The sequence below is a fragment of the Phalacrocorax carbo genome, chromosome 5 (genome assembly GCF_963921805.1).
Source record: "Phalacrocorax carbo chromosome 5, bPhaCar2.1, whole genome shotgun sequence".
In the NCBI taxonomy this organism is placed as follows: domain Eukaryota; kingdom Metazoa; phylum Chordata; class Aves; order Suliformes; family Phalacrocoracidae; genus Phalacrocorax; species Phalacrocorax carbo.
In genome coordinates, this window is record NC_087517.1 from 19957175 (window position 1) to 19971492 (window position 14318).

Sequence of the window (14318 nt, forward strand, 5' to 3'; positions counted from 1 at the left end):
TGTATTTTTCAGCTATGCTGTAACTTAGAAATTTTACCTAGGGCTACTGAAGTGTTTACATGTCCATGCCAATAAACATACCACTTTATTCTGAATTTGCAAAGCTGACTGCTATAACAACAAACAGACCTTCTTTCCACTCACCAATATCTTGCAAATAGGAAGGAAAAAAATACCTGTCAACAAGATAAATACGGAGATGCATTGTGCTGTATTTACAGTCAGAATACCACCATCCTTTAAATTTCTAGGATAAAACTGTGGTATTAGTATTGTCAAAATACAGTGAAAGAGAATAAACAGTATCACAGTTGGCAAAGGTTAATCATTATAGCAATTTATTGAAAAATAACACATACCTCATTATATAGCCAGTTTAACAATCCTATGAAATGAACATGCAGAAAGACACTTGGCATTGTGCTTCTTGGACATTAAAATAATCAATTTCAAGCCAGTTTAAGGGCTTGATATTTTGAAATGTATTTTAATGGAAACTCAATTTTAGTCTGTCAGAATGTGTGAACTTTACAGCTAAAGATAAGAGGGGAAGAACTCAGTCATGAAAACACTGATGAAGCAACAATGATTCAAAAATAACACTCAGCTGATTTGTTCTCTTCACATGGCTCCACTTTTGAGACACTTCATCTTCAAAAGGGTTGTAGCAGGAAGAAAACCAGAAAATAATTGCCATGGCAAGTCTCAAGATGTCTGTCCTATGTTCTGTGCTTGACGACAGGTCACCTAACACACTTCTGACAGTGTTGTCACCCCATAACGGAGTGCAGTGAGTAGAGATGGGAATTTGTTCCATGGATATACACATGACTGCAATGTATTTGGTCATCGTCTTTGTCCCAGAGTACCACTGCAAATCTGAGTGCAGACAGCAGCCACGTAACTTTGTTTTTCTCCTTCCTTGGATTTTTTCTTCTTTGAAACAATTTCCTCATGCCCAGGAGATTCCACAGTGTTTATGATGCAGCACACTCTATGGTCCACAGGAGCTTCTAATCAGCAGTCAGAGAAAACCTGAAAAGGGCTTTTAGTTTCATTCTGAGTCCTTAATCTTCATCACTTGAAGGACAATGAGCTGCATAATCAAAACTAGGGAACGTGACGGGCAGTTCTCCCCATTTCTTAAAAATTTGCTTTATTGTTTTCTTGTCTTCAAACACAACCACAAAGTTTCTAATCTTTACACAAGGCAGGTCAAGGCCTCGGTGAACCATCATATTTCCCCAAGCCTGCAAGTGTAAGGAAATTATGTTTCAGATAAAATAGACAAGTCGTCAGACAGAAATAAATACAGACAACAACATAAAAGTATGAAAATAAGTTGTTCCTCACTTGTCCACAATCTTTGCATATAATTTCCCCATTTGTCTGGTAATCAGCATGCTTATCTTGCAGTGTCTTATTTTCTCTTGTATGGTAAAGACTTCTGAAAAACAGTCAGAAAGTGTGCATCAGAATACATTGGTCATTCAATGCTACATATAGCTTTAAACACATAGTGACTACAATTGCTACAGTCAGATATGAAACCTTGAAGTAAAGGTTGTAAACTCTCAGGCTGGTGTGCACATTCAGGAGTTAGAGAAAATGCAAGGTTGTTTTTCATGCTCCTAAGTAATGGTGAAATACAACTGTATCCCGTGCCTCCTTTTGTAGCATTTCAGGAGCTGAAATAGCTCATGGCCAATATGTTGTTTGAGTCAAACTCTTATCCTGGGTCTGTTACTGATGTAAGTATGTGGGTAACTGGTAATCATCTTCAGTTACAGTTACACTATGGAATACATACTGTATTATAGAAGTGACTAGCTAATATTACCACAGGACCCGTATCTTTTTCCAAAGTTTATAACTCTGATCACCTCAATATCAGGGGTAAGAACAACCATTTTCCTCAAACTCATTAACTGTAAACTCCATAGAGCCTAGGACTTGACAATACTGGAATAATCTTTTTTTCCCCTCACAGGGCCTAGAGGGTTACAGGCCCTGTACAGCTCTGCTGAAAAGAAAATCTGTTTCTACTTGAAAGAGATAAAGTAGTTCATAAACACTTACTGGAAATCTTTTTTCACACTGACATGATGCATGTTTTCAATAACTTGTATATCTTCTCCAGAACATACCAGCTTGTGGCAATTTTTGCATAGGAATGTTATTAGTGAAGGATTTTTCTTGTATGTCTTGCGCTGGTCTCTCTTTGCCTTCATTTGTTTTTCCATTATACTTTGCAACTGGAAATTCTGAATCTAGAAATAGATCAGTAAGAGCATTGAAACATTCTGGTGGAATGACAGTAATAGTGTTCGTTTTCAGTTATTTTACTGAGCTCACTGACAATATGACTTCTAGACAATTTTCCCAGCTTGTGTGTTGTCTCCCCTTACCAGCAGAAACACAGGCTTTTCTAAAGGCCCAGAAAACACGGATTATAAACCAAATATTGGCAGAAGGATTCAAGGACCATATACAGTAACTAATATTATTTTAAGTTTTCCTCCCCTAGGTAGGTTTCAAATAGGAAGCATTTCTTACAATAGAAATGAGTCGTCTTTAAAGGGAAAGTGCAGAGTTGCAGGAAATACCTTATTTAAATACTCTTCCTGTGGCATGTTCTGGACACGCTGAATGGCCTTATACATCATTTTCTCACGGAAAATATTAACATCTTCACGTTCAATAGCTCCTGAGCCACTCGAAGCCACAAGTGCATAGGTGCTCTCATCAGCTCGAGCTCGACCGCGAGCCTACAATTTGCAAGGAATACAACATAAACAGCACAACATTCCCTACAGCGCCGCACATCATCTTTTCCTAGTTTCATATTGGAAGATGTGCTGTTCCTTACTCAGTGTCCCCACAGAGCACTTTTTCCACTTAACTTAGACAGATAAAGAATCAGTGAATAACACACACTGTTTCTGCATTATCATCAAAGATACCTGTGAAAATAATACTCAGGAAATTTGTGATTAGCACAGCATTTTGCAAAGCAGAAACCGTATTTTGTCACCAAAAAATAAGCATGTATTGAAATAGTAAATCTATAAATATTTGTGTTCACAAATTAAGTGACAACATGGACAAGCTGGTATTCTGCTATGTAATTATCTCTTTTTAGTGGTTGGTAGTACAAATATCTTTTATATCAAGTATGCTGCTGATCATATTGTCATACCTTTTCTATAAAAAGAGCGTACTGTCTGTGTAGAGCTTTGAAAGGATATTACACCATTACACATGGAGGCAAATTTTATACTGCATGCAAACTGAGGATGGCAACTGGAAATGAACCTTGTTGCAAGAGCATTTTCTCTTTTAGCATGCAAGTATTGAAAAATTATGTCCAAACCCCAGGTATATAATTCACCATTTGCATATTCCAAACAGAAAAGCATTTTTAAAAATAAGTTACATATGCAGTAAATTCATACCTGCACCATAGCAATTTCATTGGTGACGTGGCCATAGCGAATAACGATGTTACACTCTTTGATGTCCAGGCCTTCCTCAGCTACAGTAGTAGCAATAAGTAAATTTATATTCCCACCTCGGAATTTATCAATAACTTCCCTTTGCTCATTCTGTAAATTAAAAAAACCCCCAGTATATTAAATTACAGTATTAGTTTCTGTCATCAGTTTCTTCTAAGTAGGAGGTTTAAAGAGTTATAGTCCAACCATTTCAGAGTGGAGTGCCAAACATGAAGTGGCTTCAACAACTGCGTTTAAGCATCTTTCAAGATCACAAACAAGGAATTCATATTGAATACAATAGGTGTTCAGTACCTTTTTTGAGGGAGGAGGGAGCAGAAGCCAATTTTTTAAGGTAACTGAGCTTTGAACTTTGCAGCCCATTTCATAGGCACTAGGAGTTTTGATAATATAGTTGTTCTGTCATTTTCAAATTCTTTCAGTAGTTATTCAGAGGTTCTGGATTTCTACCACTTCAGTAATTTCAGCTTAAAGTATAGACTTCAGCACTTCTAAGTCAAGTTCTAAAGCACTTAAAATTCCCCATAATAAAAGGGGACCATAATTTCGGTGATCGGGGAGCACCAGAAAGCACAGCAATGATACACTTAAAAAATGAAGCAGCCAAAACACAAACTACTGAATTAACTGGATATTTCAAACAAGCTCGAGCAGATGGACAGAAACTTCGTATTTGCTACATTCAGTTTCAAAATGTAGGGGCTATTGTTTTGTTTGTGCAATGTGGTGGATAATTTAATAAAAAACCCACCAAATTTTCATAATGAGAGGACAATTCCTAACCTTTTTTTGAAACTGAGAGCAGCTGAAGGAAACGGACTCTGCCCAGCAGTAAACCACACCATTTTTGCTTAGATGCTGAAGTGGCAATTTTATAGGGAGTAAAACACAGAATAGAAGAGAGGTTTCAGGACACTAAAGTACTTTGCTTCAAAAATGTTTAATTTGCAGGTATAAATCATCAAAAAGATGTTGTGTACGAAGTCGACACAATGGTATGAGATGGACTACTGAGGGATCAGTTTTGACATTTTCATTGTGAATTTTGGCAAATTCTCTTTCAATGATTACGCATCAGTGTGAAGCACGCATATAATTTGGTATAAGTTAATTAAGCAATGATATCAGAAAAAGACTGGCATAATCAACTTAATGTTATTTTTCAATTCAGCAACTAAAATATAATTTGAATTACTGTTGTCCTGATAAGTATAACCTCATTTAACTATCACATTTTTGCTGTTGGCATTTTGTTCACTTCTTCCTATGCCTCACTACAACTTGTGTCCCTTTTGACTACATACTCCTCTAGGAAATGGCTCCCTGTTACTCCTATTGCCATAGAATCCAAAACCAAAAAAGCTTGCTTCTTGTGGAAATGCAATTATTCTGACGCTGTTATTCACCTATCCTGCAGTTTATGAAGGTAAGTTGCTGGCAGCTATGAAACCAGAACTCTGGGCTCCAAGCTTCAGTCCGTTTTTCTAGTACTAAAACAAGCTGTTTTCTCAAATCATGTACAAGATTTTAATGCTGTAGTGCATAGGTCTGTACCTGAGTCATGGGTTTAATTTCACTGTTATGTCCAGCACCAATAAGATAATGGGCCTTAATTCCCACTTCTTCAAATTTTGGGTTATCCTTAATCCACTGGAATAGAGCAAAGGCACTTAGCCGAGTCTTTGTGAAAATAATTCCTCTAGGTTCCTCTGTCTTCGTAAACTCTTCCATTAAAGTGTTTCGCAACTGTATTAGCTTCTGATTTTCATATTCTGGCTTTCTAGCCAATTCTTTCAGCTGTTTCTTTTTTGCTTTAAAGATAGCAGATGTAAATTAAGAAAAAGTAGCCACGAAAAATAACAGCTCTAGAAAAAGACAAAGCAAAGACAAAGCAAAGAGCAGGTAGCCATACAATTCTCCCAGCACGGCTAATTCACATCCACTTTGAAGAGCCATGGCATACCAATTATTTTCCAAGTGAGTTTACATTCATTAAAAACATGCTAATCAATCAAAATAAATCACCATTACCTTTCTAACATAGACTTTGCCTATATTTCATGGTGAGAATAAGCAAAATACTCTGTCTACACACCAGAAGTAGTACAGAGTTAAGTGCACTGTATTAAAGAGCTAAATCACAGCATATAATATTTGCATAACAGTTTTAAAATAACAGAAAGTCTTACAAGGAGAAACAAATTAATATGCACAGCCCTCAGAGCTGATAATGTTTTTATAAATTTAGACATAGATTGTCCTTGGGGCATTCATTGAAGCAGGAATCCTCACTAGAAACATGCAGTGCAATAGACACCAGGATGGGCGCATTGTTACCAGTATTGCAGCTTTTAAAGATATGTCAGTATGCTCAGTGAAATGGTAAATGAATGACTCTCTTCGACAGGCACTATTGACCATGACCAGGAAGGGTTCCTCATGTGTTTTAATTTTTTAAAAAACTTTTAATATTTAAAAGCCTACATCCTTCTCAGATGATCATGCAAACACAATAATAACAACATTTTAAGGTGGGGGCTTTGTGTCTTAAGATATTAAACTCACTCTGATGTCATCACCCTGTGCAGATTACTGCACTGCACCTTGTCCAATGCAATGGTAGTCAATGTATCACAAACCACTACATGACTTAGGCAGTGGCTTTCTGGCTACAGTCTTATTCATATTTTAGAATGTAATCAAACATATACAAATACATACAAAAAGCAGGGAGATGTAACAAACTCCCACAATTTCCCCCCTTAGTTAAACCTACACTAAAGGCTGCAGTGAGTTCATCACCCAAAGATGAACTCTGCTCTTGAAAGTTGGAAAGAGAAACTTTAGATTTTCTTCATTTACTCCTGGCACCTTCAGTGGTAAAAGCAAAACAAACTGGAATATAATTTATTTTTCACTGTCAGGTTCTTTGAACTTCATTTACCTGTAGAAATGAAAGAAATCTAGAAACTCAGTTTCATTTTTTGGGCAGTTTAACTTTGTCGTTCTCAGCAACAGCTCAGTACTGAAATTCTGAATAAGGGGGCATAAAGACAGGTATGAAGAGTCATTAAAAAACATGATGACATTATCTAACCTATTCTTCTGAAAGTTTAACATTTCCTGAATTTCTCAACAGTGGCATTCTAAATTTGTAGTTCACAGTACACATGAAGCTGGGATACATGCTGCAGTGAAATCTGTTTTCTTTTTCACTGCCCAGGAGTCATAGACAATGGGGAGCAAACTTGTCTACCTCTTCCTCACTGTAAAGGCAGTAAGGGAAAAAAAGAGAAAAAAAAAAGATTAGTGTGTCAAGAACTAAATAAATCCTAGTTCCAAGGTGAATGATCTGGAAAAAAGCCAACTTGCTTTGGTCTTTGCAATTTAATCCTCTGTTTAATTCTCTAATTGCTCTTTACCTGAAACTTACTCAAGGTCATCACTCCCATCTCTTAGAATATAGAAAAACAAACTTGGTAGAAAGGGTTGGTTAAAAATCTGTCATTCCATTAATTTTGTATTCCACTTGCTCAACTTTTTGCCCCTCAAGAGTACCTACTGGAACACACATTCTATGTATCTTTCCAAGTGTCGTCAGGGACAGTTCATTGGAGGAAAGCAGAGAACAGATTTACTATCAGCCAAAAGAAAGCACCCTTGGGCCAAAGCTGAAGAACTTCTACTACATGTTGAAACATGATCACACTGTGATGTTGTTTAATGTACTCCGTACTGTATGAACATCCTGATACTGTCATAATAAACAACACGGCAACCTCTAGGATGTAGTAATTATGTGCCAATGCAATCACGTTAGTGTTTAATCTATGGATTTCAAATATTAAATACCACAATGTATTTCAAACTTACCATGAAATAAACCTATTAGAAATTCATCTGTTTCATCCTGTTTTGATACTGCTGGTTCATCATCATCATCATCATCGCTCCTTACGGTCTTCTTACTTTTCTCCTCCTTATAAAAGTTATTTAGGTGATTGTACGCATCCACCATTCGGATGGTGTCATTTATCTGGAGAGCATCATTGTATTTCTTCAAGTGTTCTGCACAGACACGTTCCTTGCGTTTTTCTTCTTTTGCAGCTAAAAGTGAACAAAAAATACAAAAACATGCCTGTGTATAGAATGCCCCAAATAAATCCAAAGCTAGCATATTTTTGCTATGCAGTTACCTCTTCTCTCTTCTCTGATCACCCACTGTTCATATGGCTGAGTTCCAAACTCAGATTTTGGATGGAGCTGGCAATAGTTTTGAATGTCTGTCATGATCTCAGTAATTCTTTCTCTAAATGGATCCTAGAAATAAATTGATTACTGAAGTAAGCAAGCATCTTCTGGCAACAAAAACATTGGCTAGTACCACACTGAGTGATGTTTTAAAATGTTAAACCTTAAATTGAAAAACAAGTAAGGTTGCTAACTGCATTTAGAGTTACGGAAATGAGTAGTTCAGAATATCATGAAAATTACACTGTGAAATAACATATTTTTTTAGTGAATATAATGTCATTCCAATACGAACATTTCAGCTATGGTTCTGAAGGTCTTTTGAGGTCTTTTACCTCAAAAATTAACTCATGTATGTAAAAATTTAGTTCTGTTTGATTTTACTGATACTTTCCTGCAGAGAGGAAAGCGGCCGATAAATATACACATAATCAAATTAGCACTATGGATCACAATAGATCTATAGAAAAAGAGCATTAGCCAAAAGGTTTTCATACCATACAACACACTTTTAAAGGGCAATATAATTTTAGCACTGGTTTGTTTGAAAAAAAAAATACCCTTCTTTTGTCATCTGCGATCACAGTCTTCTTATATGGTTCCTTCACTTGATTCTTCAGTTGGGAGGCGTGCTCTTCGACAGTCATGATCCTATATGCATCCAGATTGGCACAGATCTGGAAGAAAACAAAATATTATTTCTTTTAACATTTAATGAGTTATTCCACATGAAAACTGAATTAATGCAACAGAGCTTCTAATTTAGATACTGGGTTTTATATAACTTTACTTTCTTCCCACAAAAAGTGGATACAGACATGATCAGCATAAGAAAGGCCAAGTCTTTGAAAAGCATCTGAGATAAGCTGAACAAGTTATATTTTAGGCCAGAAGTGATCCTTACACACAGGGAAAAACTTGTAGATCAGGGTGCAAAACAGGTATTTTGAAAAGGAAAACATACTATCAGTACTTTGGAAGAGTAGATTTTGGAGCGCAAAACAAACAAAAACAATGGTGAAATAGAAGAAAAGAAAGTAAACGTTAGGGAGTAATTATAGAAGTAAGAGCTGGTCGTGAGAGTAGGAAATAATTTTAAATTACCTTTCTTGGAACAGGAAGAGATAGAGAAAATTTCTGTGCTAACTGCATGACTGAACTGGACTTCTCTGCTTTTTATCTCTTCCAAGAAGAAGATACATGCATTTCTGTCACTAAGTCTAAAGTAATAAGGGGAAACCTTAAAATTTTATGAGCAGAGAAAGCAGGAAAGGAAGTCTGGCAGGCGACCTTTTTAATGTCTTCAGCAGTAGCTATCTATTTGAGCTTGAATATTTGGACTACATTTCTTTAGATACTAAAACCCAGCATCCTACCATTAAAAGCTGATGAAAAGGAATTTTCTGCTTTTCCCATTACCAGAAAGTTTTTGTCTAAAAATACCTTGCAACTTTATCTACTTCAATACAGCATAAAAGCTTCTTGCAGGCCTCACCTATTCAATACCACATTTTTTTCCTATGAAATTTGCTAGTCAGGAATTTTTACTGGAGTACTGGGCTAAATTCTGCTTTTGTATTACTAATGTAAATCCATTGAATTTCAGGTAAAATAGAGTTTAAGTATATAATTTAACCAATTATCTCCAGTCAGGTGTTTATGCAACTACACAATACTCCCCTCTCTATGAGTAACTCTAACTGCTTTAAAGAAAAACATTTGTATGCTACCTGTATCTCACAAATGGTTTCTGCTTGTTTAAGTATTCAACTCTGTTCTTCACTTTCTTAGATCCACGCAAAAGCCCAGCTTAGTCAATCTAAAAATACAGATATAAAATACTGCAATCTCTCTAGGATTTAGGAATACACAGTAAATTCTAATCCATCAATGGAGAAGACTGAGGGGGGATTTCATAAATACCTATAAATGTCTGAAGGGTGGGTGTCAGGACGATAGGACTGGACTCTTTTCAGTGGTGCCCAATGACAGGACAAGGGGCAACGGGCACAAGTTGGAACACAGGAAGTTCCACCCCAATATGAGAAAAAACTTCTTTCCTGTGAGGGTGCCAGGGCAGTGGCACAGGTTGCCCAGGGAGGTTGTGGAGTCTCCTTCCTTGGAGACATTCAAAACCCGCCTGGACACGTTCCTGTGCCCCCTGCTCTGGGTGTCCCTGCTCAAGCAGGGGGGTTGGACGAGATGATCTCCAGAGGTCCCTTCCAACCCCTATCATTCTGTGAAAGACAATGTTTTTATTAACTATAAAGCCTCACAATTTTGTGGATTTCTTGCCTCTGATCTTGAGATTTTTTTTTAAGTGAGACAACCTTTTTACTTCCCTCTTCAGTAACCCTACTTCCCTGCAAGGTAACCTTTATTTGTACATGGATTTCCATTAATTTGTAGTGAGTCAATTTGCTGAATGGCTGTGAGCTGAACTCCCATATACATATGAAAAAAATAAGTCAGATTATATATTTGGAGCCTAACACTGACTTTAAAAGTTTTACTTGAACAAGACAATATGCCTTTGATAGTTTGCAAGTGTGAGGGCTATTTACTTTCAGAATATGTTCTTCAGCTTTTGAGTAGGATGTTGCACCTCCCACACCAGGTGAGGCTGTAAGTCCCAGAATCTGAGGCTGTGGGATCAGTGGTTTGTTTTCTTTTGCCAGCTTCCTGTTCTTCATCTTTTCTTTTAGGTAACGTCGCATTATATTGTTGTAGACACCTTCCTTTTGAGTGTGATGACACTCATCAATAATGATGAGTGAAAAGTCTGGAAAAAAGCAAAAACAAAACAAAACCCACCCCTAAAATTATTAATTTTCTTTCAAATGTGGAATTTGTGTGACTATTATCTTCTTACAGGTAGGGGCATCGTTAAAGAGAACCCATCATTTTGTTTGAGCCCTAATGTATTAGGAAATTTGTATTGTTGGAGGAAGGCGTGGATCAACGCCTTTAACGGACTTCGGAATCTTTGCTGCAGTCCTGATGCGTCAAGTAGTTTTACATTTCATGTAATGTAAAAAGCTATTTTTTTCTATTTTCTATTTTTGCAAAACCAATCTGGTATAAAGAATTTCAGAAAGATATTTTTAATAACCAGTGATAAGAATGTATCATAGTTTAACTCAATCCTATCTTTTATATCCACAACCATATCTGGCAAACTACATACTGTTTGTTTATGAGAAGATACATAACATGTTAGAAGCCTTTCAGACATTCTAGAAAGGCCTGTCCTGATCATAATAGGCTTCCATTTTATAGCAACACAGAGATTTCCTCCCTATTCGTGTCCAGTTAAAATATTTATATTACTTTATGGATGTGTCACTGGAAAGAACAAACAGATGGTGGGAGCACTACCAATCACCTCTCTTTTGTAGTGGAGGAAACTGGTGAAGACTCAGACAGGTATTATTATGTGCTTTTTAGTCAGATCGTATTTAAATGCAACAAGTAAAGTACTATACAATAAGGAAAATTAAGATGATTTTTCGTTTGTTTTAGATTTCTCACAAACATAGAAAACATCTCTTTAATCTATCTGCATGTGCAGCCAGTGACATATATGTCAAGGTTCTCATTTGAAAGACTCATGAACATGTCTCTCTTTCTCTAACAGTGAAACTGTTTTATGGAGCTCCCACTCTTCCCCTAGCTGGCCAATAACTCTCTATTTCAACATTGTTTCCTACAATTTGACAAATGTTTGTGTAAATGACTGTAAAGCAGATCACTGAAATGATCAGGGTTAAACTCTTTATTTTTTCTTTTCTTTTTTAACCCAGATAATTTCCATGGTCTTGTTTGTTTGTACATTAGTGTGCTGAAATTGTTGCATCACTACAAATGAGTTTGCAACAACTGGCAGCAGAATTTGGAAATTAACAGAGAGCTAGAACATCCTCAGTTGGCCTTTCTGCTGGAGAAAATATCATGTAACTTCATCGTTGAAAAACCTGAAGAAAGGTGGTGACTGAACAAGGGTAATTTTACTTAAAGACTACCACTAGGAAAGCAAACATGTGCTCCATGTCACTGGGGAAACCTGACTGTCTTCACAAAAGTGGTTCAGGAAGCCAGTTTGGACTGGAGTGATGTGGTTTCAAACCTACATTTCTATTTATTTCTAAGATTTCTACATATTGCAAGACTTCAGAAGCAGTGCTGGCAGTTTCTCAGATATTTTGCCAACATAAAATTACTGCCTTTGATTTTGACCATCATGTCTGTAATGCATATTCCTATCATTACTCAGGAAGAACCTAATCCACCAGAAGACTTCCTATTAAGGAAGTGCATAACAGATTCTAGGAAGTCCACACAGTGACTTCAGCCCTTGGTAAAGAGGGTAAATATTTGGTAAAATGCAACTAAGAGAGTCGCCTCCATTTCACTGAGGCTGGAATTCCATCTTACATATAATGCAGACCTCTGCGGAAACAGATGAAGAAAGTATGAACAGAAATTAGGAATAAAAAACTTGTAACTGATAGGATGGTTTATAGGCTGCAAGTTAATCAAGTCATAGCCATAAAAAATGGCTCTGTTCAGGCTTGCTTGGCTTTAGTCCAGCTGAACTTAGTAGTACAGGTGTAACAGCAAGGAAGCACAGCCCTGTTTGCAAGGCCACCTCAGTTCTGGAAAAAATATAGCTCCTTATGAAGGAAACTTCACAAGGTGTGAAAACCATTCAAAAAACCAGTTCACTGCACAAGCTGTCTGGGACTTAGCCCAATTCTAACCAGGTCAGCAGTTCCCGTAGAAATGTCCAGATGCCTCTATATGGCATTCCCAAATGATTCAGATTTGTGAGGGTTTATTAACCTAGGTGCAGTGGAAAGGATGTAAGTATAAGAAAATCTCTAGTGTTCTGCCTAGGTTAACAAAAAGGCATTCTGAAGCAGGGGAGGCAATTCTGAGGTACCCAAGTGGCTCTGCAGCAGTTGGTTGGATCAAGCAGCTCTCCAGTCAGTACTAGGCACTGACAGACACAGACTGACCCCTCAGGTTTCTCTGCTGTCTCTCACACCAAGAGAAGTACTTCTTTTATCTCAGAACGATCATAGCTCTCCCCTCAGCTACATCCTGCCCCACCTAAAAAAAAAGAGTTGACTGCAAGTAGATAGAGGGAGAAATTAACATCTCACAGTGGAGGGTCACTGCAGCCCAAATCCTGGAGCTGTAGGCATGGGCTGTTCCATTATTTGCACGTCACTTTCTGATCTCCCATAGGTATCTGCCACTTTAGTATTCTGGGCAAACAATTTTATCTCATCTCATCTTGTATCTTTGTCTTCTTCAACTTCCCTCACATGTTGTAGGAGACCATTATATCTGCCAACCTAAGACAGGTACAGTTATAAGTAACAGTATCTCTGTATGTTAGCAAAATGATAAAAGTTTAAAGAATGCAATGTTTATAACAGATTGGCTTTTACCTTGTGTTCCACTGTATTTCTCACACTACCGACTACATTTGTGTTTGTATAATTTTTTTCTCATCCTGTTTATGACTTCTATCCAGTATAACTCAATACTCTACCAAGCTTGGAAATTGGAACCAGTACAGCTGCATTTGCATGGAGTTGTGCTTGTGCTAGATAGAATAAGAAGTGTAACAAATATTTAGTACAAACGAACTGTAGAAGTCTAATTTGGCTGGAAAAAATTGCATGCTCATTAACTAAGATCTGGTTTTGACTCTCAGCTTGCATTTATAAAACCAGTCAACTGAAAAAAAAACATTAACTACTGAATGTGGCACATTTTTACCCTGCAGTTTTCCAGAAGAGAGACACACTTTTAGCCCTTATGTAAAAATTTCAGCATTAAAAACTTGCCTGATAAGTGGACACCTTCTTCATCTTCTTCGGCTGCATTTAACAGTGAATTCTCAAGGATCTGTGCTGTACTGATGATGACATCATTTCTTCTGACAACTTCAGGAAATGAGATTTTCAGCTGAGAATCACCACTTAAACCAGTAACTTGATACCAACGCTTCAGGAATGGATTAAATTCCTTTCGTAAATGCTGTTCTACCAACGGTACCTGAATAGAAGTTTCCAGAGAATTTAAACCAGAGCGTACATAGGATTAAAAATACGTGCCAGTTTGCCAGAAATGTTGTTAGGTGAACACACACACTTTGTGTAAAATACACTTTTTTAAAAAAGCAAACATCCCCTTATTCACTGCAGGGTAGATTTATAAAAAAAACCCACCAAACACAAAAACCAAAACCGAGCACTAAAAATCCCCAAACCACCCCTCCCCTCCAGCTGCTCCTATGAAACCTTTTTGTCCCAAGAGCTTTGGCTTAACTGTGCCTTAGAGAGAACAAACAAGCCATGCATGCTCTGGCTCTTTAATTGAGCTTATAACATGCTATCAATCTTATTCTTATAGGAGGAGATGGATATCTTTTATTCTTTTAATAAAATTCTTAAATGTATTTCTATATTTTAGTATTACAGCAGAGGATTACTTTATATTGTATGTGCTAAATTTAATTGTAAAAATTACAGCAATTAT

The 14318-nt window shown here is 36.9% G+C and overlaps 1 protein-coding gene across 1 annotated transcript in view; it reads right to left on the minus strand.

The window, feature by feature from the left end:
- Nucleotides 1-316: 316 nt before the first annotated feature.
- IFIH1 (interferon induced with helicase C domain 1) overlaps nucleotides 317-14318 on the minus strand; it is a 28242-nt gene continuing 14240 nt past the window's right edge. The window contains exons 6-16 of the mRNA XM_064451473.1: nucleotides 13625-13835; nucleotides 10331-10548; nucleotides 8327-8443; nucleotides 7712-7835; nucleotides 7389-7622; nucleotides 5070-5326; nucleotides 3456-3605; nucleotides 2607-2768; nucleotides 2080-2270; nucleotides 1354-1447; nucleotides 317-1250 (exon numbers count right to left, since the gene is read on the minus strand). Coding sequence (XP_064307543.1) covers nucleotides 1068-1250; nucleotides 1354-1447; nucleotides 2080-2270; nucleotides 2607-2768; nucleotides 3456-3605; nucleotides 5070-5326; nucleotides 7389-7622; nucleotides 7712-7835; nucleotides 8327-8443; nucleotides 10331-10548; nucleotides 13625-13835 — 1941 coding nt within the window. The 3' untranslated portion in view covers nucleotides 317-1067. The remainder of the gene's footprint in view (nucleotides 1251-1353; nucleotides 1448-2079; nucleotides 2271-2606; nucleotides 2769-3455; nucleotides 3606-5069; nucleotides 5327-7388; nucleotides 7623-7711; nucleotides 7836-8326; nucleotides 8444-10330; nucleotides 10549-13624; nucleotides 13836-14318) is intronic.